Here is a 24,336-nt window from a genome sequence, read left to right as displayed (position 1 = left end):
ATTATGTTTTGTTTTTAATTTATTTTTTATTTTCTAAAATGTAACAATATAGGCTGGGCTGTAATTCAGTGGTAGAGCATTTGCCTAATATGTGCAAGACCCTGGGTTTGGTCCCCAGCACTGCAACAAAAAAAAGTAAATAAATGAATAAATAAAATAATGATATACTCTGGAAATCTTTCCAGGTAAGTTTAAAGTTTATCTAGATGTAAGTCATGAAAACAAATGAAGCTAGTTTTCCTGCTTATGAATGTACCATATTTTATTTGCTTACTCTGCAATGGGTGGAATATACCTTGTTTCCAACTCTTGCATCTGTTCATCCTATAGGAATTTATGTTGAGGAGGCTGCTAAGATACTGTGGTAAAGAGTAAGCCAGGAGTTTACAAGCTGCTAGGACAGAAAGAAGCACATAGGAGGAAGAGACGTGGAAAATGCTACTTCCTGATGGTGCTGACTGGCTTAGGGGAAGGAGACTTTAATCACTTGGGAATGAAAAAGTAGGTGAGAGAGGTAGAGCCATTTTCCTGGTTTCTTTCAGGGTGGAAACGTGGATAATTGAGATGGGTCCTCATTATTGCCCCTAAGTTCCCTAGACCCATCTTCCTGTCCCCCCCACCCCCAGAGTCAATTTAACTACTGATACGCTCTTGACCTCTTATGATAGGTAATTTCTTTGCTGGGCTTAGTCACTTGCTGCGCTCAACCTTGACAGGACCTTGCCAGTGACATTAAGAGGGAGCAGCTGGAGGTTGTGGAGAGGAAGGGGAAAGGCAAATATGCAGATGAGTTGGGAACTTCTGCCTGCATCCCCAAGTCCATGACAAAACTGGAGGGCTTGATTAAGAGAAGGGGTGGAGTGGGTTGAGAACATTTCTGTTTCTACAAATATTATCCAAATGAATATACAAAGTTTAAACTTCTGGGTTGGAAATCTTTGAAAATACTTGCCTGTGTGAGAAACTGGTATACTAATTCCCTTTTTCTTAAGTGCATGGAATTGAGGGAGCTCCAGTGTAAGAAAAGGAAGGGGACCATCTTCTGTACTTGTTTTTTATCAATTGGGTGATGTGTTCTCTCTGTCTTTGTCTCTGTGCTTTTGGTTTTCTTGTTCTCATGTTCTGAGTCATATCATGTCTTGTGAGCAAATTGAGGGCATAAGAATTTTAGGTAAAGCATCAGGTCCTTAATTTTCCTCTTCATTTCTGCTGTCTCCATTCAGAACTCAGAGAAGGTTCCGCTTGGGGCTAACCTGTAGGGAGTCTAGTTGATTCTTCTTTCTCCTGATACCAGGCTCTGCCAGGCTGGTGTGGAAGGTTCACTGTCCAGAGTGAGACTGCCTGGTGTACAGCTCCTACTGACATAGCCAATATGGGACAAGTCTAGCTGGGAATTTCTCCCTTTGGTATCTCTCTCCAGTTCCCCAACTCCTAACCCCTCCCAACTCAAGTCCTCCCTGTTTTCAGGCCAGCAAAATCTGGTTTATCTTCTTAGTTCCCTCTGTTTCCACTCTAGCAAGGCTAGACTCGCCCTCTGGGTTACTGGCCCAATGAAGGGACCATTGCCTGCACAGGCTCCACCAGAGAGTGTCTGAAACAGCCTGTGGTAGAGTGACTGCTAAGAGTACATCTCCCAGCCCCTTGCCTGACCCATACCAAATCCTCCTAGCATATCAGGTACTCCAGCAATAAGTGCCCAGTGCTTTTACTGCGCCCTGAGTACTACATGGGTCATCTTCCCGTCTGCTTTCCTCTGTAATTTAGATTCAGTTTAGGCATCAGTCACTCTAGAAAGCCTTTCTTGACCATCCCCAGGTCAGATTTACCACCCAAAATTGGAGTTTTCTGTTTAGTGCCTGTCTCTCCTATTTGACTGTGACAATCTCAGTCACCTCTCCCTTTCTGGGGCTGAGCCCAGGATCTAGACCACAAATTCTCAGTTTGTGCTTGTTGAATCCACTTCACCCAAGGCAGGGATTCTTTATGGTTCTTCCCCTAGCTTCACCCTCCTGGCAGTATTGCAATTTGACCACCATGGTGAGAAAACTCACAGAGTCCTCCCCTGTCATAGTTTGGTTGCATTCTGTTGAGATGATCTGCAGATAGAGAACAAGCATCTTGAGTTCAGACAGCTGTCTGCCTAGGAGGAGTAGAGAAGCGAGGAGAGGACACACTACTGTGCAAAGTCACGGACAGAGGCCTCTGAGGTGTGCAGGGCTTTGCGCAGTGTCTCCCCGACTCCTCAAGCACAATGACCCCACCATGTGGTTGGCCTCTTTCCTTTTACAAAGTACCTTGGCATACTGGATTTCGTTTGACCTTTCTTACAAATGACCTTGGGAAGTAGAAAGATGGGTTATACAAAATGAAGCAAATGAGGCTGATTCATTTGTTTATGCTACAAATATTTATTGAGTTCTTACTATCCCAGGCAAGGCCTTAAGAATAAAGCAGAGAACAAAACTGACACATTCCCAGCTCTCAGGAAGTTCTGGTTCTAGTCAGGGGAAACAAACAAGTAGCTAGAGTACAAATAAGTAAAAAATATAATTTCTAACAGTGGTACATGCTAGGAAGACAAGCAGGCAGCATAATATTACAGAAAGTTGTGTTGTGAAAAGGGGCTGCTTTCCATCAGGTGAGGCCTTCTGAGGAGATGACATTTGAACTAAAATCACAAAGTGAGGCAGATCAGGCCAGATGATGCCCGAGAGACCTATTGAAGGTCCCAGGACCTGAAAAGAGCTCTTTCCTCAGCATCCTTTGGGCTCTTCTTTTCCCTGTTTACCATGTTCACTGATGCCTGTGAGTTATGTCAGAGACAAGACAGATTTATTTAATGCTCTTGAGGTGCATTACAGTGTCTTGGGAACTGTCCCCTCAACTTGAGTATATACAGACAGCCCAAATGGAAAAGGGCCTACCCAAGGACCAACTTGATTTTACCTTTTGTCTTACAATAGTTCCTTTTTCAAGGGGCTTCTTAGGATTAAGTTTTATCTCTTCTCAGGTCATAGAGAGGGAGTGTCAGAGACACCTTCCCCAAGACAGGTAAAAGATTAGTATCCTGCCATTTTTTTCAACTGTGGTAAAATATATGTAGTATAAAATTTAACATTTTAGCCATTTTAAAATGTAAAGTTCAATGGTGTTAAGTACACTCACAGTGTTATACAGCCATCACCACCATCCATCTTCCTAACTTTTTCATCATCTGAACTGAAACTCTGTACCCATTAAACAATAGCTTCCTGACATTTTTTAAAGTCCTACCTGAGTCATGGGTAGTGAGGAAACAAATGCCATCTTACAAACCTCTTCCCCTGATGATAGAGCCTCCCTGTGCTCAGTGAAGTGTTTCTTGGTATAGTCTGAAGATCAGTGGAGCCAGAATCATGGGGTGGTGGTGGTGGTGATTGGGGAGCAGGCAAGTGCCCCCTCCCCCAGTTCTGCTGCTGATGTAAATGTGAGGACCACTGGTTTCTTCCTCATGGGAAAAACAAGCTAGGTAATGATGTGGTAACTCACAGAAAAGGATGAAGAGTAGAGTAGGCCTGCTACAGGAGGCAGCTGCTTATATTTGAATTTTCACTTCAACTTCTTGTGGTTAATTATTATGACTGTGATTTGCTTAATCTCTCTAAACTCCAGTTTTGTTTTCTCAAGTTGGGAATTTTAATACTGTTATGTTGCTGTGAAGATTGATTACAATTTTACATGTGAGGTGCTCAGCTTGATGCCTTGTGTGGACTAAGACACAGGTGTTGAATTGTAGAGGTGGTAGTGGAGGACACCAGAGACTGCTCTGCATATAAGTGGTATTTTATTGAGGAATTAATGAGTGGAGTGAATCAAACTTTACTATTTCAGAAGTGCTTTATCTTTAGCTGTCATCCCATCAAAGGAAAGCAACTAAAATTATTAGTCAGAAGAGAAAACTATATGCTTGCAATTCAGAGGATAGAATTTTTTCTTGAAAAATCTTTGCAGCAGAGGATTCAGATGGAGAAGTTCCCAAGTGGAACCGGTAAGTGTTCAGTAGCAATGCATGTATCTATTGCTTAGCCTTGGAAATAATAAGGAAATTGAAGCTCTGGTGCCTGTGTTGGATACTTGGGAATGAGGGTAGTCAGGGTTGTTTATGAATATCCTGGATATTTGGGGCTATGATTTGAGAATGAGGCTCATAAACACTGGTCAGAAAAGCTTTTTGATAGAATGAGGTTTATCAAAAATAAGGTGGAGGGGACTTGGGAGTGATATACAAGACAGAGAAGTAGTTAATAGGCCATGCTCAGGGAATGGGGTGCTGGACCACCTTGAGTGAAGTGGTTGTCAGAGTGGTGGATGGGAGAGGCTAGTATTGATCAGATGAGCCTCCAGCCTGGCTCCATTGGCCTTATATGAAATATCACCTAAACCTAACACATATTCCTTTGATAAATATCAATTAGACCCATGAAAGTAATTTTATGAAGAACATTTGTACTCAATGCATACTACATGGTCGGGCATATAATAGGTGCTTAATTGTTAGCTGAGCTCAACTATGGTTCCAGCTACTCAGGAGGCTGAGGTGGGAGATCTCTTGAGCCAGGAGTTTGAAACCAGCCTAGACCCCACAGCAAGACTCCATCTCAAAAAAAGGAAAAAGTTGTTGTATGGGTGAATAAATGAATCATACCTTTTGATGACCAGCCCTTGGAAGAAAGATTGAGCAATGTGGAAGTTGTTATACCTCCAAAGATGAAGCAATGTTTATAAACACATAAAATAGGTAAAATTATGCATGATTTTAGGGAGGTAGGGCAGTGTGATTTTCCATGATCTCCTCCTCTTTAGAATAATCTCTAGATCTTTGGGAAAGAGATTGTTAATGTTTATATAGATTTCATAACATCCAAAAGGTATTCTTTTAAAGAACATAATATTATATACTATTATATTTAGACAATATAATGTTTTATTGTTTAAAGAAGCAGGATGAAAAATTATGCAGCATAATCCCAATTCTGTAAAAGATATAGTTTCATGGGGAAAAAAATTAGAAGGATGCTATAACAAAATTAGGATTACTGATAGTATCTTTCAGTCTTTTTCAAAAAAGGTTTTCTACAGTAAATGTGTGTTGCTTTTATAATTTTATACAGTTTTTTCTTAAAAAGCTGGTTATGGGATATGGTATAACATTTTTGCCAAAGCTTGCCTTTTTTTTTTAAATCCCTGGGACCTATATAATTGGAACTTGAAATAATGATACCAAAAATGAACCACATTTACCAAACTTCTTAGATTTAGCAAGTGTAGTCCTTCCTGTGTCATGTGACACAGTTGATCTGTCAAAGAGCCAGTACTGTCCAGGACCTTGGACCTGCAACTTCACAACCCTCCACCACACCTGTGTTGTGTATCCCTTTAAGCAGCCTGACTAACCCCTCCATCTTCTTCCTCCCCCCAATGCCAGATCTGAAAGCTGGTGGTGCAGGCCAGAGCAACTCCACTGGCTTCTGATTATGGACTCTGCACACAGCTTTGTATGTTTTACTTGGGGTTATCTTTCTTGGAAAATAGCAAAAGTTTCAAGGTATTGGTCTGCAGGTTAAAAAAAAAGTTTCAAAACTTATTTGCCTTACTTTATTTTCTTCAGTCAGGTAAGCATATGAGTAATATGGCCTCTTTCCTTTGGCTGGTGATTCTCAGTAGTAAATCAGAGGCCAGTTAAAATGAACTTTGAGTTTTAATGAGGTGTTCTATTTGCATTTTTAACTCTATTCAAAACAAGCTGTTCAAATGACATCAACTGTTTGAGTCAGCTGTTGGCCTGGGCATTCACCCAGAATTTGAGGTCACTGGTAGCATCCATGAGGAGTAGGAGCAATTTTTTAAGCTTGTTCACTGGAGGGCTCCTTGAAGGCCTTCATTGGTGCGGTGTCAAATATAATATAGGTATATTAAAGAATATGGCTACAAATAGCTGTCTGATACATTAAATATGTGGGTTAAAATGCTTCCATATGCTAGGGCTTTGTGGGGGAACCTTATGAGATTGGAGATCTATTTCATCTGGAAAATGTCTTACTTGGCGTGATGATGAAATGTAGGCTAGGTATCAGATGTGGAGGAAACCACACAGGAAGGTACAGGAGGTACAACCATGGAGAAAAGTGGTTGCAGAAGCTGAATCATATTTTCTTTTGATTAAATCAGTATCACTTTACTGAGAAACTGTAATGTGAGAATGTGCTAGGTTAGTAGAGTGGTTCTATTGTGTTTATCTCATTCAGGGTGAGTTTTCATCACATGTATTTTTAATTTTTTGGAAAACACTTACATTAATTGAGGAATGACTTTCAGAATGCTAGTTTGAAAAAACTATTTAGTGAATTTATGTGTTGATGTTGCCTATCAGTTAATTAAAAATTGCTTGTAATGTGCTGCTGTGTCAGCTGTTGGAGATTGGCTGGTTGGGAAAGCTTGTTATATTTTGGATGCATGGGGAGAAGTGGCTTGTAGTCCTTCCCACATTTCTCTTCCCCTTCATTACCAGGCTGCCAAAATGTGTGGCCTTGACCTGGAAATTTCCAGTGCCTGTCCAGGATGGATGTGCCGCCTCTACTGAGATTATGCTTAGCACAGGAAGAGGAGTCTCCATGTGCCAAGATAAACCCAGAGCCATCCATTTCTGCTTCAATGAGTGACTTGGACTCCCTGTCTTCCGTGTTTTCTCCCTGGCCTCACTTGGGAGCAGGTCTTCTTCTGTTCTTTGGGTAGTCTTCAGTGATGGTTTGGGTCCATGCTGATTTCTGCCATCTCTACTGCACTTTTCATCTGTTACATAATTAGCACACACAGTGTTGAGTGATTCCCCTTCTTTGTAGATGCCTGGACTGTAATAGTCAGTCTTTTATGGTATTAGTTTACATTCTAGATTTTTCTTTATGGCTCTGTAATAATTAATGATTGCCCTGTAGATAGGGATTGTGTGTTTCTCTTCCTATGAACTCATATGGTACCTTGCAAGGTGCTAAGCACCCAGTAAACCTATAGAGCTTTAAGAGTCATTTGGTTATCTATACCATATGAGATAAGGCTTGGGATCCTTCCCACAATCCTCCTCCCCTTCATCGCCAGTCTGCCAAAATGTGCGGCCTTGAGAATCATCATACACTAACAAATAAACAATCTATACCCAGCAATAAGCAAGCAAATATTTATTGAGTCTTTACTATTACATTGCTGGGGAGTGATTTAAAAGAAAAAAAAATCCCATATCAGGAAGTAATATGCAATGACTCCATGAGGTTCAATAAGGATGAGAATAAAAAGTATTATTTTTTGAGGGATTACTACTTCATAGGATAACTCTGAGGGTTACATGTGAAGCTATTATTTTTCTCCATTTTACAGATGAAATGAAGTCTTACAAGGTTGAGTTGTCCAAGATCAATCTAGAAAGTGATAGTGGCAAGATCTGAACACAGGATCTGAGCACTATTCTGCTGCTATGTGATCATGTGAGATTTTCAGCAGGTTGCTTACTGCTCAGAGTTGTGCAGTTGAGGGAGTAAGTGGGATGGAAATGCAGCCCATGGAACACTTGAAAGGCTGATATGGATGGACTAAAATACACAGTTGAATAAGCACACATCTGTGTAACCACCACCTCAATCAGGATTTGGAGTATTTCTAGTATTTCTCAGAAAATGCCTTTCCACTTCACCCTTTTTCTCCCTCAGCCCCCGGCAACCACTGATCTGATTGTGTCTCCACAGCTCAATTTTGCATGTTTTCCAACAGTACTTTCCTGTAGAATGTTATGCCTTGATGGAAATGTTCTGTATATCTGGGCTATCCAATAACAGTTGTCACTAGACTCTTGTGACTCTTGAATACTTGAAACATGGCTAATGCACTAATTCCTCTTCATTTTAATTAACTTAAATTTTAAAAGCTACATGTGGCTAGTAGCTACTTGCACAGCACAGCCCTCAAACCTAAACCACATGTCACCGTTCAGTATCTGACTTCTTTCATGCAATGTAATGTCGCTGAGACTCATTCATGCTTGCTACATAATCAGATTATTCCTTTTTTGCCTAGTCGTATCCTGTTTTATGAATATATCACAAGTTGTTTATCTGTTGACAAGCATTTGTATTGTTTATAGTTTAGAGATATTGTGAATAAATTTGCAATAAACATTTGGGTACATGTTTATTTGTAGATGTATGTCCTTTATTTTGCTTCTAAGAGTGGAGTTTTAGGATCATATGGTAAACATATATTTAACTTTATAAGAAATTGCCAACAGTTTTCCACAGTGGCTCTCCCACCTTATATTCTAACAGCAGTGCTGTAGTTGCTGCCTGTCCTCACTAACTTTCATTGGCCAGTCATTTTCATTGTAGCCATTCTGGTGGGTATAAAGAACTGTCTCATTGTGATTTGATTGTATTTCTCTGATAAGTAATGATATTGGACATCTTTTCATTTGCTTCTAGGCAGTTTATATTTCTTCTTTTGTAAAATGTTTATTCAGATTCTTTGCCCATTTTTAAAAATAGGATTGTTTGTCTCGTTGCATGGTTTGCCTTTTGAAGAGCAGATATTTTTAATTTTGATGAAATTCAGTTTACCTGTTATTTTTCTTCTGGTTTGGGCATCTGTGTTCAGTCAAGAAATTTCACTTTACCCTGATTCTGTGAAGGTTTTCAACTATTGTTTCTTTTAGAAGTTCAATAATTTTAGCTTTTACATATAAGACTGTGATTCACATTTGGTTAACTTTTGGATATGATTTAAGTTCACTTTTTTTCCATAAAGAAATTTTGTTGGCTAATCCCAATTTGCTTGTAGGCCATTCACATATATTATTTTGTGTATTTTGGTATTTTTTGTTGTTGATGGTGTTGGTATTGGGGACTGAACTCAGGACTTTACTAGGCAAACACTTTGCCATGTGAGCCACAATCAGTCCTTTCGCTTATTTTTCAGATAGGGTCTCATGGTTCCCAGGGTGGCTTTGGATCACTATCCTCCTATTTCCACCTCTCAAGTAACTCAGATCAGAGGCATGATGTACCCACACTCAGCACTCTTTTGCCTATTTTTTGAAAAAATTTGAAGTTTTCATTTATTATTGAGTTATAATAGTTTCTAAAAATATATTCATTCTAAATAGAAGAGCTTTTTACAGATGCATGTTGTGAATATATCATCCAATTTGTGGCATATTGGCACCAAATACCTGGCAAAATAATTTCACAATCATCACTAACATAAAATACTGAGGGAAAAATTTTACAAAAGATGTGTGAGTCTTCTAGTCAATAGAAGCAGGGGTTCACAAAGCAGGCACTCTACTGCTCGAGCCACATCTCCTGTCCATTTTGCCCAGTTATTTGGGAGATAAGGTCTTACGAACTATTTGCCTGGGCTGGTCTTGAACTTGAACCTCCCAAGTTGCTAGGATTACAGATGTGGGACACTGGTACTTGGTGACAGGAAGCCTTTAAGTAATCTAGGTCCTATGGACAAGGATTAGGCTCAGGTAGCCATAGAAGGGAAGGAGAGAGTCAAAAGTTTATTGAGACTAAATATATGTCTTGGTAGTGTGCCAAAAATATAGATTACAGAGTACTTATAAAACTCCATGAGTTTTAAGATCCCTGTTTTTCAGCAGCTCTCAATCTATGCAGGGCCCTATGTAATCAACAGTTACAATACAATGTGCCACTGATGCTGTGGTGGTGGGATATAGGAAGAATGACAGGAAACAACCTAGAGCAACATATGCTGATGGCAGGTGTAGAGGAGGGAGCTGCAGAAGGGAGGTGCCATGTAAGCTGGGCCATGGATCAATAGAAATAGAACAAAGTAAAGGAAACAGAGGCATTAAGTGCTTGGGTAGTTCAATAAATGCCAAAAATCCAGGGCAGCTGGATAGCTGCTTGGGAATTGGTCAAAGATGAAGCAGGAAGAAACAAATCATGGAGGGTATAATATCATTTAAAAATTTTCTGCTGTCCACTTTTTTCTTTTTCATCTCCATCAGTGACTCATTTAAGACATGCATCTATGCATGCATGTGCACATGTAACTCCAAAATCTTGTAACATAATTGTGCTATAGGGAAGGAAAGTCCTGGGAGCATCACAACACCATAGTCCTGTCCACCTCCACCTCTGGCCTCAAGTTATGCTCTCCTAATGTCTATGACCCGGCACTACATTCCTTGTGAGTTTTATAATTGAGAATTAACCTGATATAGACAACTTTTTGGGACCCTCCACTTTATTGTGTTAGTAGTGTTATCAATGTATTAGTTGAAAAATACTTGTGTAGCTTTTTCATCCTATGAGTCAACTCCTGGCTTTTCTGAGTCTAAAGTCTAACATTCCAGACTGAAAGTTTTCTAATAGACAGTTGAAGTCACAAAGGGTTAAATCTTTGTGGTCTTGGACAGTGACCCAAATGAGTACACCAGTGCCTTTGGGAGTGTTTAAAAGCTTCATTTCCTGTGAGTTATGGAATTTCCATCATAATAGTTCAGAGAAAGGAGGTCAGGAGGGAGTGGAGCACAGATATTTGGAAGAAGAAAAAGTGAGAACTTGTACCATGTAGGATTTGTGTGTAGGTGTGGATATTTTACCCCTGTGTACATGTGCATGTGACAAAGAGAAAGGGAGGGAAGGCTTGTGCAGAAAAAATATTTTCTTTAATCTCTTTGCAGAGTTGGCCTTAAAGAAACGAATACATAAGCAAATAAATAACTGTCCCATGGCTGGATGTTGTCATACACAGACCTTCAAAGGGACTCTGTAAAAAGAAAGTTTATATATTATATTTTGGTTGCACTGTGATAGGCCATATATACATATTTGGTAGTACAGGGGTTTGAACTCCCCTGAGTTTAAGACTGCTTGAGCCATGCCTTCAGTAACTCTTTATGTTTAAAGATGCAAGTAGGATATCAAATTCTATTACCAGCTTTGACAGTTATCTTTGTATTTCTTTTCCTTCCTGGTAAAATTACTGAGTAACCTTCACTTTGGTTGGATGAAATGTTCTGAGAACTTCAGACAGCTTTTTTTTTGGTAGGATTGGGGTTTGAATTCAGGGCTTTATTCTTGCAAAGCAGGTGCTCTACCACTTGAACCACACCTCCAGTCCATTTTGCTCTGGTTATTTTGGGGATGGGGTCTCACAAACTATTTGCTGGCTTCAAACCTTGATCCACCTGATCTCAGCCTCCCAAGAGTCTAAGATTACAGGCTCATGTCACCTCACCGAACACCTTCATCTTTCATTATACCATTCCCTTTACTCTGTGTCTTTTTTCCTCTCCTTGTATACAAATAATTGCTACCTCTCAGTAAAGTCCCAGCTCAAATCCCTAATCTGTTAGAGCTTTGCTTGTCTCCTGATCTTCAATCATCTTACTCTCTGAACACTATAGAATGTATTAGGTACTTAATAAATAATTGACAGATATCTGATAATTAGTTTTTGTTGTTGTTAAGCCCTACCTTCTTCTAACATCCACAGTAAGAAAAGATAACATGCTTGTTCTTAATGTTTTTCTAACTTAATTATTTTTTCCCAGCAGTACTGGTTATTGAACTCAGAGCCTTGCACTTGATAGGCAGGTGCTCTACCACTTGAGCCACTCTGCCAGCTCTTTTTGTGTTGGTTATTTTTGAGATAGAGCCTCATTTTATGCCCAGGCCAGTCTAGACTGTGATCCTCCTGTTTGTGCTTCCACATGTTTCTGGGGATGATAGCTACACACCACCACATCTAGCCATTGGTCAAGATGGAGTCTCAAACATTTTACCTGGGCTAGCCTCAAACTGTGATCCTCCTGATCTCTGCCTCCCACGTACTGGGATACAGACTCAAGCCACTACTTACAGGCTTGGCCTAACTTAACTGTTCTTTGTGATGTGTAGGATTCCATTTGGCTTAGGAGAACAGAATTTGGAAATGTCCTAGGAATCAGTGAATACAACTTCTCCACCAAGGCAGAAATTTTCCATAGAGTATCTTTGTTATATCACATCTCTGTACTCTTGTATAAGTCATTCAAACACTCTGAGCCTCATCTATAAAATGGGATGATTAATAGCACTCACCTTTATTACTTGGGAAGAGATTTGGATATGACAGAAAATCTAAAATAGGCATGGGTTAAACAGGTACAATGTTATTTTTCCTTCCCTAGACCTGGGAATCAGATACCGAGGTTTCTATCTTGTTTCTTTTCTATGCAGTACATTTCATACTTATGTTCATGTTATGATCTAAGATTTCTTCACCAGCTCCAGCCATCACACCTTTCTTCCAAATAGCAGAAAGAAGAAAGGAAGAGGGAAGGATTTGCCCTCTCCTTTCACAGTACTTCCCAGAAGTTGCAAAGCACTTTTGCTTATGTCTCATTAGCTCTAACTTAGCTGCATGGCCACATACAACTGTAAGGGGGGTTAATAAAGGGGTAGCCATAGGCTTGAATAAAATTCATAGGTTATATTACTAAGGAAAACAGATTTTGGAAGAGGGGTGCAATTGGGAATCTCTCCCATCCTACTCATACTGTTAGTGCAAAGATTAAATGAGATAATATGTACACTGTAGTTAGAAAATGGCTGATACATAGTACATGCTCAGTAAGTATGAGCCATTGTTTTTATATTTAACTTTGATAGACAGCTATTCACTCACCCCATTAATTTGTTAACACATACTGAGTACCCATAATGCTAAATGTATCTCTGTTGAAATCCCTCTATACCAACAAGTCAAACACCATTACCAAAGATGGCTAGCCTTTGTTGAACAGCTGTAAAAGTTAGGGAATTGTTTATTAAGCTAGACTAAAGCTTTCCTCCCTAATAATTCATATGGCTTGGCCCTTATCTTTCTTTTGAAACAATGTGAAACAAGGCTATTTACTCATCTCAATCTTCAAGTAGATGAAGACAGTTACCAAGACTCCCACTTAGTTTTCTGTCTCTAACTAGGCAATTTATTATCTCTTTCCTTATCCAGCACATGGATTGGCAAACTTCTGTAAAGGGCCAGATTGTAAATATATTTGTCTGTGTGGACCACATGGCCTCTGTCATAGCTTTTCTACTCAACCATTCTCATGCAAAGGCAGTCATAGATAGGATATAAATGAGTAGGTGTGACTATCCAATTTTTTTTTTTTTTTTTACAAAAACTGGTGGCAGGCCAGATTTGGGATTCAGGCTGTAGTTTTCTAGCCTCTGGTTTATGCCCGGAAGACCCATCAATGCCATTGTTTTTGACTGATATTCCTGTATCCTGAAGCTGAAAACCACTCCTGATTCTTCTTATACACTTTGCTTCTTTTTTCTTGTCTTAATGCATTGTTTAGGATTTCTATCACTATCATTTTTCTTATCATACATCTACTACCGTAAATGTCTAGCTTGGACTCTACCTTAGCAAATCCCCTTTTGTTCTGCCATATCCTTACTGGCAGAACAAATGGTCAGTGCTCAGTATAACTCACTCTCTCTCAGTGGTACTGGGGTTTGAACTCACGGCCTCACACTTGCCATGTAGGCACTCATCTATCACTTAAGCCACTCTTCTAGCACCAGCAGCTTCTCTTTTAAGATAATCCATGGCTTCCCAAGATGTGATAGGTAGAAAATGAACACTTATTGATTGGCTAGCTACTTCTGACATATAAAATGTGTTTCTTTTCAATATTATAGATGTGGTAAGCACAGCTCAAGAATGATTATTTAATTAACTCATGGTTGTGCAGCTGAAATTCAAGTTGATTCTAACTACAGAACTGAAATTAAAATTCCAGTGGACCTGGTGGGGTGCATTTGTACATCTGGCAAAAATAAATTCATGCCGTGTCACTGGAACCACAGAGCTACTGAACCTTCTTGTTTTCTCACATCAAGACACTTATGGAATAATGTAGAATAACAAAAAATTACCATGAATTTGTAATTTTCAGTGTTTCTTTCACAACCTTATGGAGTAGAAGATTTTATTTCTATTTTACAAAACATAATAAAAAGCCAAAAAGGGCTGGGAGTGTGGCTATAGCAGTAGAGGGCCTGCCTAAGAAGTACAGGCCCTGAGTTCAAATCCCAGTACTGCAAAAACAAAACAAAACAAAAACCCTAAAACCAAAACAAAACCAACAAAAAACTCAGCTTAATCATTATCATCTTTTCTAGGAAACCCATGGTGGAAACTACTCCCATATCATCCCCACTGTCTGATATGGGTGCTCTTCCTCTGTATCAATGCATATGCATAGCCCTATTTGTTATGTATCTTGACTGGTGATTAATAAATCACCAGCTTATAAGAAAATTAAAGGCAAGATCCTTCCTGATTTAATTTTGTGCCCACTAAATATTTGTTGAAAAAATGAATGGCATAAGATTGAGCCAAGTCTAGGGCTCCAGGGAGTCACCTCCCTGTGATGTTGCTCATTTCTGAATATAGTTAGAGGCAAAATAAAGATTATTGCTTTGACAGACTGTATATAATCCTCAGCCTTCCACAGACAAACTCAAATAAAAGATGGGCCCCTTGCAGCAGCCATTGAGTTTTATGAATACCAGAAACAAAACTCACTGGGTTTTAGACTAGATAGAAGAGAAAGCAGCACACTTTCTGATTAGAAGAAGAGCTTCTAAAGTCAGGCTCCTGGAATTTTAGTCCTAGCTCCATCATTTTCCAGCAGGATGTTCTTTGGTAATTGACATAGCTTTTCATAGCTTTCGTAGTTTTTATTTCTAATCTTTCAGATGTAGACAATACAGCTTATCTGTATTGTGTAACAAATTACCCCAGAATTTATGGTTCAAAATAATTAACATTTATTATCTCGCATTCCTCTATGGCCAGGAATTTGGGAGGGGAGTTATGTGGCTGAGAGTCTCCCACAGGTTGCAGTCAGATGAGGGCTGCAGCTATAAGCATTGGAAGCCTTGACCGAGGCCAGAGGGACCACTTTCAAGATGCTACACTCACAATGGCTTTGGCAGGAATCCTTAGTACTTGCCACAGGGACCTGTCCTTACAACATGGAAATTGTTTGTCCTTAGACCAAGTGAGAGAGGGAGAGGAAGAGTAAGGGGAAGTCCCAATAACTTTTGAGATCTATTCTCAGAAGTCCACATTATTACTTCCACCATATTCTCTGTGTTAGAAGGAAGTCACTAAATACAGCCCACATTCAAGGGGAGGGGATGTTTGCAACCCAAGGAGAGCGCCCTCACCAGATACTGATTCTGCTATGAGAAAATAAATTTCTGTTGTTTTAAGCCTTCTTCCCCAAAAGGGAGGGAGTATTAGGTCCCACCTCTTGAAAAGAGTATCAAAGAATTTATGAACATATTTTTAAATATGTGAATTACATGAGATAATAATTGTGAAATACTTAGAACAGACTTAAGCAGAACCAAAATGCTTTCCCACCTCTCTACCCTGAATTACTTACCTTGTGCGTAAAAAAGAACAAATCAGTTGTCAATCTGAAGGCTGTGTTCTAAAAAAACAAAACAAAAAACTCTTAAACAATAGAGCAAAGATACTGAATTCAAGTTAGTACTATAAGCTAGTAAAGTTATCTGTATCATTCTTGATATGAAAAGTTGCATATGACATACCTTGAATTTGAATTTAGAAAAAAACAAACAAACCAGGCATAGGACTGGGGGTGTAGCTTAGTGGTAAAATGTTTGCCTAGCATGTGTGAAGGCCTGAGTTTGATCCCCAGAACTACTGACTAACCAACTAACTAACTGGGTACAGAACAGCATGTATGATATGAGTTGGTATTTGAGAGTTCTATAAGGAGAGTCCTCAAAGTATTAATAATAATAATTACCTCCAGGTGGTAGGATTTTTTTCCCCTGTTGTTTTCTATATTTGAATTTTTCATTTTTTTTTTAACTGTACTGGGGTTTGGATTCAGGGCCTCACACTTTCTAGGCGGATGCTTTACCACTTGAGCCATTCTGCCAGCCTCTATTTATATTTTTTTTATACTGAGCATCTACCCATAAAAATAAGATAGCCATTAAAAAATAAAACAAAGAAAAAAATTCAAGTTGTAAGAAATATGTGAAAAGTAGAAAGGGTTGGGGTATTGAGCTAAGATATTCTACTCTGTGTGGTTAAAACTTTAATAACACAGAGATGGATTATTCCCTGTGAAAAATGTGATTGCCAGGGTACCCACTGATCTTTCAGGGTAGCTATGAAGATGTGCATGTGCTGGGAGAAGATGCCTGAGGAGACACATATGTATAGGACAAATGGGTGGTTAGTGACTTTTTGGGAAAAGAGGTTATGGGAAAGCAAAGAGAAGAGGGATATCTGTGGTGGTAAAAGAGAAAACACAAGGCAAAGCTGGCACTGACAGCAGCTGCATCTAGAAAGTAATTCTATTCGTGATGGACACCTCTACTCCTAAGGTACCTTGTGTATCCTTTCTAATTTTACCTCCCACATCAGATGGAAATTTATTTTACTCTGTCTGTTAATACAGCCACGAGCAGGCGCTGGCAGTCTAGCTTATAACACAGTACTTGACACAAACAAGGGCTTCAATAATTTCTTTGGAGAATAACATAGGCTAAATTATTTTAAAAACAGTATGTTTTATGAACCAAAACTTTTTATGTCTGCTAGTATTCAACTGAACAGTCTCTTACTCAAATGGAACAAAAAAGTTTTTTTTTTGAGGGGGGAAGACAAGGAAATACTACTTTAAGAAACATTTTGAAGTGTTTAAATCTACCATTAGTTCCCTATTTATCTCATCTGTTTACCTTTTTCAATTAATTGAACTTTTACGCTTTAATTTTTTGACTTACTACCTGTGTCTTTTAAAAAAGTGGTTGCTTTAGAATTCAGTGCATTATTCTTTAGTCATAGTCCACCTCTAAGTAACACTGTAGTGATTCATGTTGAAAATAACCTTACAACAGCACAGCTCCATTTTTCCCTCCCTTGACCTTTGTGCTGTTTGGTCAAATACTTTATTTCTACATTTGTTAGAAATCCCACAATATATTCTTATTTTTTTGTTTTAAATGGTCAATTATCTTGTTCAGTGCTTTAAAAAGTAAGGAAAATAGTATCTGTCCACATATTCAATACTCTCAAGCCTTTGCTCCTTTCCATAGATGCAGAGTTCTATCTGGCATTTTCCTTCTGCCTGAAGGACTTCTTCCTTTATCTTTTTTTTTTTTTTTTTGTAATTCAGAACTGCTTGTAATGAATTCTTTCAGATCTGCATGTCTGAAAATACTTTTTACTTCATTTTCATTTACAGAAGACATTTTTGCTGTATATAGAATTCTAAGTTAATAGTATTTTTCTTCATAAAGTTTTTCTCCAGCCTTCTCTGGCTTGTATTATTTCTGATGAGAAGTTGGCTGTCATTCTTATCTTTCCTTCTCTTGATTTAGGTATCTTATCTATTTAGCTTCCTTGACTTCCCTGAAGTCTCAACTTTTTTTAAACTCAAGTTGACTGTTGGGTTCTATCAGTGTCTTCAAAATTCTTCAAGCAGAAAGGTAGGGTGTGTGTTGGGCCCTTCAGCGATCACTGTTCTGTGTTGCCTGTTCAATGTCTGAAAACTCTCTCTCTCTCTCCCTCCCTCTCTCCCTCTATCCACCCTCCCCCTCCATTCTTCCCCTACCTCTCTGTCTCTCCTGACTTTTTTAGTTAATTAAAGTGAGAGGATAAATCTGATTCTTGTACTCCATTTTGAAGGAAGGCAGACATTCTGAATTCAAAAAATACTTAAAACATTAAACTGACTTTTGATTGCAAAATTTCTTCCTTAAAATTGACCGACATTTTGTATAGCTTATAGTTATAAGCTCATTTTAAATATCCCATTTGTGCCATAATATTTATTATCCCTTTTCTTACAGGAAACATCCAAATTGGATTCTTAAATCATTGCATGTTAACGATGGACCAGAAGTTGCAGAATGTAATCCCCAAAAATGTCTTCAGAAAGATTTGCTTCAAATAACAGAGGAAAGAAAATTGATCTACCACTTTGAAATGCTGATGTAGAATAAAATATTCATAATAGGAAATTATAACTGTGAAAATTTGTCTCTTAATGTACTTGAATGAAAAGAATCATCACCTTTTTTTTTTCTCAGAAGGACCTGAATATATTTGAGATCATTCATTTAATAGAAACCTTGATATGATCACCAGGGAAAAGAAACAGAGCAGTAGCTGAAAACTGTGTGTTGGTCAAAATGACTTCTGAAGAAATGGCAGCTTCTGTTCTCATCCCTGTGACTCAGAGAAAAGTGGTATCTTCCCAGTTGACTGCAGATGAAAGAGGTGAGGAGGTTTCGGACACCAGTATTCCAAAGGTGCATGCTATTAGGCAGAGTGGGCCAATTTCTCACACCATCTCTCAGTGGAACAAACTTACAGAAGAGTCTTCTGGAAGCAATTTGTCCAAGGTTGTCTCAATAGCAAGGGGGGAAATAGCGAGTGATGAGAACTGCAATGAAAAGTGCTGGGAGAAAAACATGGCAGATTCTGTGAAAAACCTTAACATTAACTGCAATAACATATTGCAAAACCATCAGCATGGCCTTCCTCAGAGCCAGTTTTATGAAACGTGCAACTCTGTCACAGAGGAAGGTCTGTGTTTGGAAACTGGAATTCCTTCTCCACTGGAAAGAAAGGTGTTCCCTGGAATTCGACTGGAAATAGATGGACCTCCCATGAGCCTTAGTCCTGTAGAAAATCATTCTGGGATCATGGAGTCCAACAAATCTCACCCTGACAGCAACATGGCAGTATTTCATTTTCATTATGAAGTTGACAGAAGAATGTCAGACACTTTTCACTCCCTATCTGAAAATTTAATTCTGGACGATTGTGGAAATTGTGTTCCATTTCCTGGGGGAGAGCACAAGAAAAATTGCATGGCGTATACTTGTGAATTGATGGAATTGGCAAAAAACTGTGGCAGTAAGAATGGAGAGCTGCAGTATGACCATTGTGACACCTTTAGTGATAAATACCTGTGCTTTGAAGACTCTTGCCAGAAGGTCAACATGGTTTGTTCAACTGACAGCTTTTGCAGGGAGGATTTCACTGAACATTCACCTGCCAAGACCTTTTTGAGCCATTTTGAGGATTTTTCTGATAATTGTGTAGATGTAGAAGAAGATTTTTTTAAAGGCAAAAAGGAACGATCTACTTTACTAGTCAGAAGATTTTGTAAAAATGACAGGGAAGTTAAGAAATCTGTGTATACTGGTACAAGAGCAATTGTGAGAACCCTGCCTTCTGGCCACATTGGGCTGGTTGCATTGACTTATGTTGACCAGAAGAGAAATGGTCTCTTACTGCGTTATGGGAGAGTAATGGAACCTCTGTCAACAGTGGACATAAGGCAAGGTGGGAGCCATCGTCTGTCAGAAGCACAGTGGTATTCGGTAAGGGTTCAAGTTTCTTTTCACCATTTCTTTGAATTTGATCTTTTTAAAATCCAAATTTCCATTGTCATAATTTGTGGATAATTTTAAGATCTGTCAAATTTTGATTCTCAGGGAAAGCATTTGTTGTTATTGGAAAATAGTCAATAGCTACTAAGATTGAGTCTACTGTGTGAAAATTATAAGTAAGAAAATACACACATAAGTCCTTGAGAGTGGAGGAACTGGAGAGTTTTCTTGGTAGTAGAAAAATGGCTGTATCCATTGGTTGTCTTTGAAACAAGTACCTAAATCTTCTTACATGTAGCTTATTGTTGCTTTTAGGTTTCTAGACCTAAAGGAACTTAAATCTGATGTTCTGTGTTTTCCAACCAATGGTCTCCATCACTTCTCAAACTTTTTTTGTCATGGACTCCTTTGGCAAACTGATGAAATCTATGGACTTAAAATAATACTTTCATATACATCAAATGAAAAAGAAAGCATTAATAAAGATAAATTATGTTGACATACATAAATCAGATACAAGATATTTTTAAAAATTGTGATATGGCAATTTAAGTGCTTCTTTATTAACACACTAATGCTATCTAGTGATGTGATGACTACCATAATTTCAAAGTAGTGAAGAATATGAGTAGGAAATAGTTTGCTTAGGATTTACAAGTCCCATATCCTGGAAAACCCCTCAGTCCTGGGCAAATGGAGGCAGTTGGTCACCCTAAATATCAATATTATTTTAGGATTTCCACAACAACTGTGATATGGTATGAAAATGTCTGAGTAAGATTACAGTTACTGCTACTTCTTGTTGCCTATATTCATAATTAAAGGAAATGCTAGGCTACCACTTTGGATTAATGAAAATAAAGATTTTTTTACTGTCATCCAAATTTCTAGGTCTCCTGAATTCTATCCACAGTCCATTTTCTTTAAGAATCCCACAGAGGATGAATGTGGTGGAAATATTTTGTATTCATATATGAAAATGGAAAAATGAGACCTGTTGAAACTATTCCAGGAATGGGGGGAGGGAGAATGATGGAAGGGGTGAAGTCAACCATAATATATTATAAGAACTTTTATAAATGTCACAATGTACCCCAGTACAATGATAATATGATAATAGTAATAATAATTAAAAAGAAGAGTCCCATTTCAGGGCTGGCAGAGTGGTGCAAGTGATAAGAGTGCCTGCCTAGCAACTGTGATGCCCTGAGTTCAAACCCAGTACCATCATCAACAACAAAAAAGAGAATCCCATCTCACAAGTACTTATGATCAGGCTACCTGCTCTAGAACTGATATTCATATCTGAAGACTGTACCATGTCCCCTCTCTCTTTCTTATCCTGATAAACACTCCTGTTTTCTCCCTTTGTCTCTTTGTTCTGGATGGGAAATTTTTTCAAGAACTCTCATATTCCAGCTCTTCACAGTTCCTTTAGAACCGGGCCCTTGAAATAAACACTCTATCTAGGAAAAAAATCCTGCTTATTGAATTATCACTGGTGTACATTTACTTTCATTATCATCAGTTGTGGCGACTGACATTTATTGAGCTTTTAGCATGCGCCATACATACATACATTGGGCTAAATAATTTACAAGCTCTCTGTCATATAGTAATCTCAGCTACCCCCTGATGGTGTGATTGTTGACTCCATTGAATTGCTAAGAACATTCTGAGAAGTCACGTACCTTGTCCAAGGTCACTAAGCTAGTAAGTGGCATAACCATGATTGTAATCCAGGTAGTTTGCTGTTAAGTGAGATCCAGAGAGAAAATTCAGAGTAAGCTTTGAAAGCAGAAGAAGACTTCAGTTCATTTTGGTGCCTGTTGAGTGAGTTTTCCACTCATTGATGCTTTGGTGTCTCAGACTTGATCATATTACATATGGCAATTCTAGCCCCAAGTACAAGTTATAGTCAGTGTCCAGGCCCCAGCAAGACCCTTTGAATCAGAATTACTGGGATCAGGCACATAATGAATATTTCTTTCAAAGATCCCTTGGTGATTCTATGGATCCTGAGGAATTGAGAAACATTAACTAGGAGCTTAAACTGAGCTCTTTGTTTTATAGTCAGGAATAGCTGCTCTGCCCTACAAACTCTGAGACTGCTTGGGCTCACAGGAACTTCAGGGGCCTGGGTAACTGACCACTCTCCCAAGCCAGTGTGCATAGATTTGCTTCTGTGTCTCTTCGTCTGATCCCGCGTGAAACTTGAGTCATAGATGAGCAGCTTGTCACAGGCTCCCCTGTCCTGCTTGCCCAGCACTTCCCTACCATGAAAATACTGCTAAGAACAACATGGCGTCCCATTTGAAAGCGCAGATGTCTCTAAAGTCATCTACGCTTGAACATTAAGAACACATCAGAAATTTGAGTGTAGCAAAATGAATGGAAGTAGATTGCTGCAGAGCCTTTGTCACGGTTTCAGTGAGACTTGAGTCTGGCATAAATTTCAGGATGATTTGCTACACGCCTGTGCTTTCTTCCAGCTAACCCCTCCCTCTCCACAGCCTGGGGGCTGCTGTGTCTGAGCTCCTTTACTGGTCTTCTCTCCTGTGCAAACATGGCCTTTTCCTCAGCCAGGCCCTGGTCTGGTTAATTTCCAGTGAAAAGAAGTGAGGAGATGATGCAGTTAGTCTCCTCTCTGCTTAGTCTCTAGAGTCTGGGAGAGGTTGCCACACCTCTGTCAGAGCAGACTGCAGAAACTTCTCTCCCCTTTGTCTTAGCAGGCTTGGAGGGGGCTGTGGGCAATTTTTCTAACCATTAAGATGCAGCTGGGGGATGGGCTAACCATCCTTTATTCCTTTCTTAGGGGGGCTTCTGAAAGGGAGAGTCCTTCCTGAACGTGTACACCACACCCTGCCAACAATTTAGCAACATTTTCTAAAGTATGGTTTTCTCTGCATCTCATTCTTTAGTTTAAAAATCTAGTGGAAATGCGTCTCAAAAGTTGCACAGATGAATTGTAACCACTTGCTCCCAGCTCCAGATGAATTGCTTCCTTCACCTAAAAGATGCATGCTGTGATGTTAGATTCCCATTCTCTTTTCTGATTATTTCATCCATATCCTTTCTGGTTCTCCAGTCAGATTATAAACTTATTAACTGCCTGTACTGAGCCCTACTATTTTATTTTAACTCTCCATAATGCAAACATAATGTCAAGTATATAGAAAACAGGAGTAATATGGTTAGAAACTGGCTCTGGAGTTTGTCAACCTGAGTTTAAATTGTGACCCCGACTCCACAAGTGATTGGCAGGTTGTTTAACCTCTTTGTTCCTAGTCACCTTATGTGTGAACTGGTAATAATGGTGTTACTGTGGGCCTTCAATGTGTATCCTTAGCACAGTGCCACAAGGGGTGAGTGCTACTGTTCTCCCCTACCCGCTTATTCCCTGCCTTTTGGTAGGCTCATTCCTACCTCATTCTGCTTTTTGTGGCATCTCCCTGGACTTTACCAGTGGTATGGGTTCAAATATACGGTCAACTATCTGTGTCTGCAGGCTCTGTATCTACAAACTCAACTAAATGCAGACTGAAAGCATTTGGAAAGAAAAATAGCATCTGTACCGAACATTTACAGACTTTTTTTCTTGTCATTATTCCCCCACACAATACAGTATAGGAATTATTTATATAGCATTTATGTTGTATTAGTTATAAGTAATCTAGGGAGGACATGTTCAGGTTATATGCAAACTCTACATCATAAGGGACTTGAATGCCCACAAATTTTGGCATCCCCGGGGATCCAGAAGATATCAGGGACAACTGTATGTCTCAGTGTATGGTATGGTAACTTGAGCAGTTTTTACCACACCTTGAAAGAATGTGTTATTTGGCCTCACATTTTTATTTTTTTTTCTGGATGCCATGGTCAAAATGGCCCAATTAATTTATATTTGCACAGCTGTGTAGGGAAGAATGGTTTTGAGTGAAGACATTAATAAGGATTAATGCTTGCTGATTAAATAACTATGTTGGTATTCTCCTCCTTCTGCTTGTAAAAAATTAAAACCCTACCCCTTATCCAGTTACTGTTGTACTCCCTCTCTTCTGCTCTCAATTTATTAGCTTAACAAGGTAGGGGTATTTTGACAAGTGCCTAAAGTCTCTGGGTTAAAGGTTGGTTAAGAGTGTTTATTCTTTTTAAAAAAATCTCTCCCTGTCTGAATTTTGGGGAGTGTAGATGCCTGGAGTTATCTTGAAGGTTAAGTACAAGACGTTCCTGCTTCTACACTGCCAGACTTGCTTCTGTAACCTGAGCTCCATTCTCTGCCAGTGGAACTCCCAAATGGGGGTGGGGGGGGGAAGAAAGGGCAGGGGCCTGGGGTCAGGAGGGCCAGGCAGAAATTCCACCAGTTCTGGTGTCAGTGCTCATGTATTTCCCTTCCTTCACCCCCAAGTGGACTCATTTTATAAGAATATGTGTAGTGAAATAGAAAAAAAGAAAACAACTTTCAAATTCAATGAAAAACAAAGAATAAGAGCTGGTGTGTAACTCAGTGGTAGAGTGCTTGCCTAGCATGCACAAGGCCCCAAGTTTGATCCCCAGCACTGACAAAAAAAAAGAACAGAAATCATTTTTAAAAGTACCAGACTAGAAAAACTGTAAAATAAAAGGGAGATCAAAACCAGCTTCTCTATCCTGCTTTTGTCCTTCTAAAACATTTCTTTCTTCTTCATTCTTTACTGTCCAGCACAGAAAATTGAACTTAAGATGCAATGATAATTTTTGAGTATTTAATAGCAATATCTTCTTTGATATAAATGTGCTTGATACGTATTTTGACTCTTTCAAATTGAAGTGAACTTTAGGACAGAAATAA

At 39.0% G+C, this 24,336-nt stretch overlaps 1 protein-coding gene across 8 annotated transcripts in view; it reads left to right on the top strand.

Moving 5' to 3' along the window:
- Plce1 (phospholipase C epsilon 1) overlaps window positions 1-24,336 on the top strand; it is a 363,378-nt gene that overhangs the window by 83,713 nt on the left and 255,329 nt on the right. For all 8 annotated transcript variants that reach the window (XM_074078733.1, XM_074078732.1, XM_074078737.1 and 5 more), the window contains one exon: window positions 17,952-19,493. In XM_074078733.1, coding sequence (XP_073934834.1) covers window positions 18,294-19,493 — 1,200 coding nt within the window. In that variant the 5' untranslated portion in view covers window positions 17,952-18,293. The remainder of the gene's footprint in view (window positions 1-17,951; window positions 19,494-24,336) is intronic.

This window comes from Castor canadensis, chromosome 7 (assembly GCF_047511655.1).
Source record: "Castor canadensis chromosome 7, mCasCan1.hap1v2, whole genome shotgun sequence".
Classification (NCBI taxonomy): domain Eukaryota; kingdom Metazoa; phylum Chordata; class Mammalia; order Rodentia; family Castoridae; genus Castor; species Castor canadensis.
This window is presented reverse-complemented; position numbering and strand designations above follow the sequence as displayed.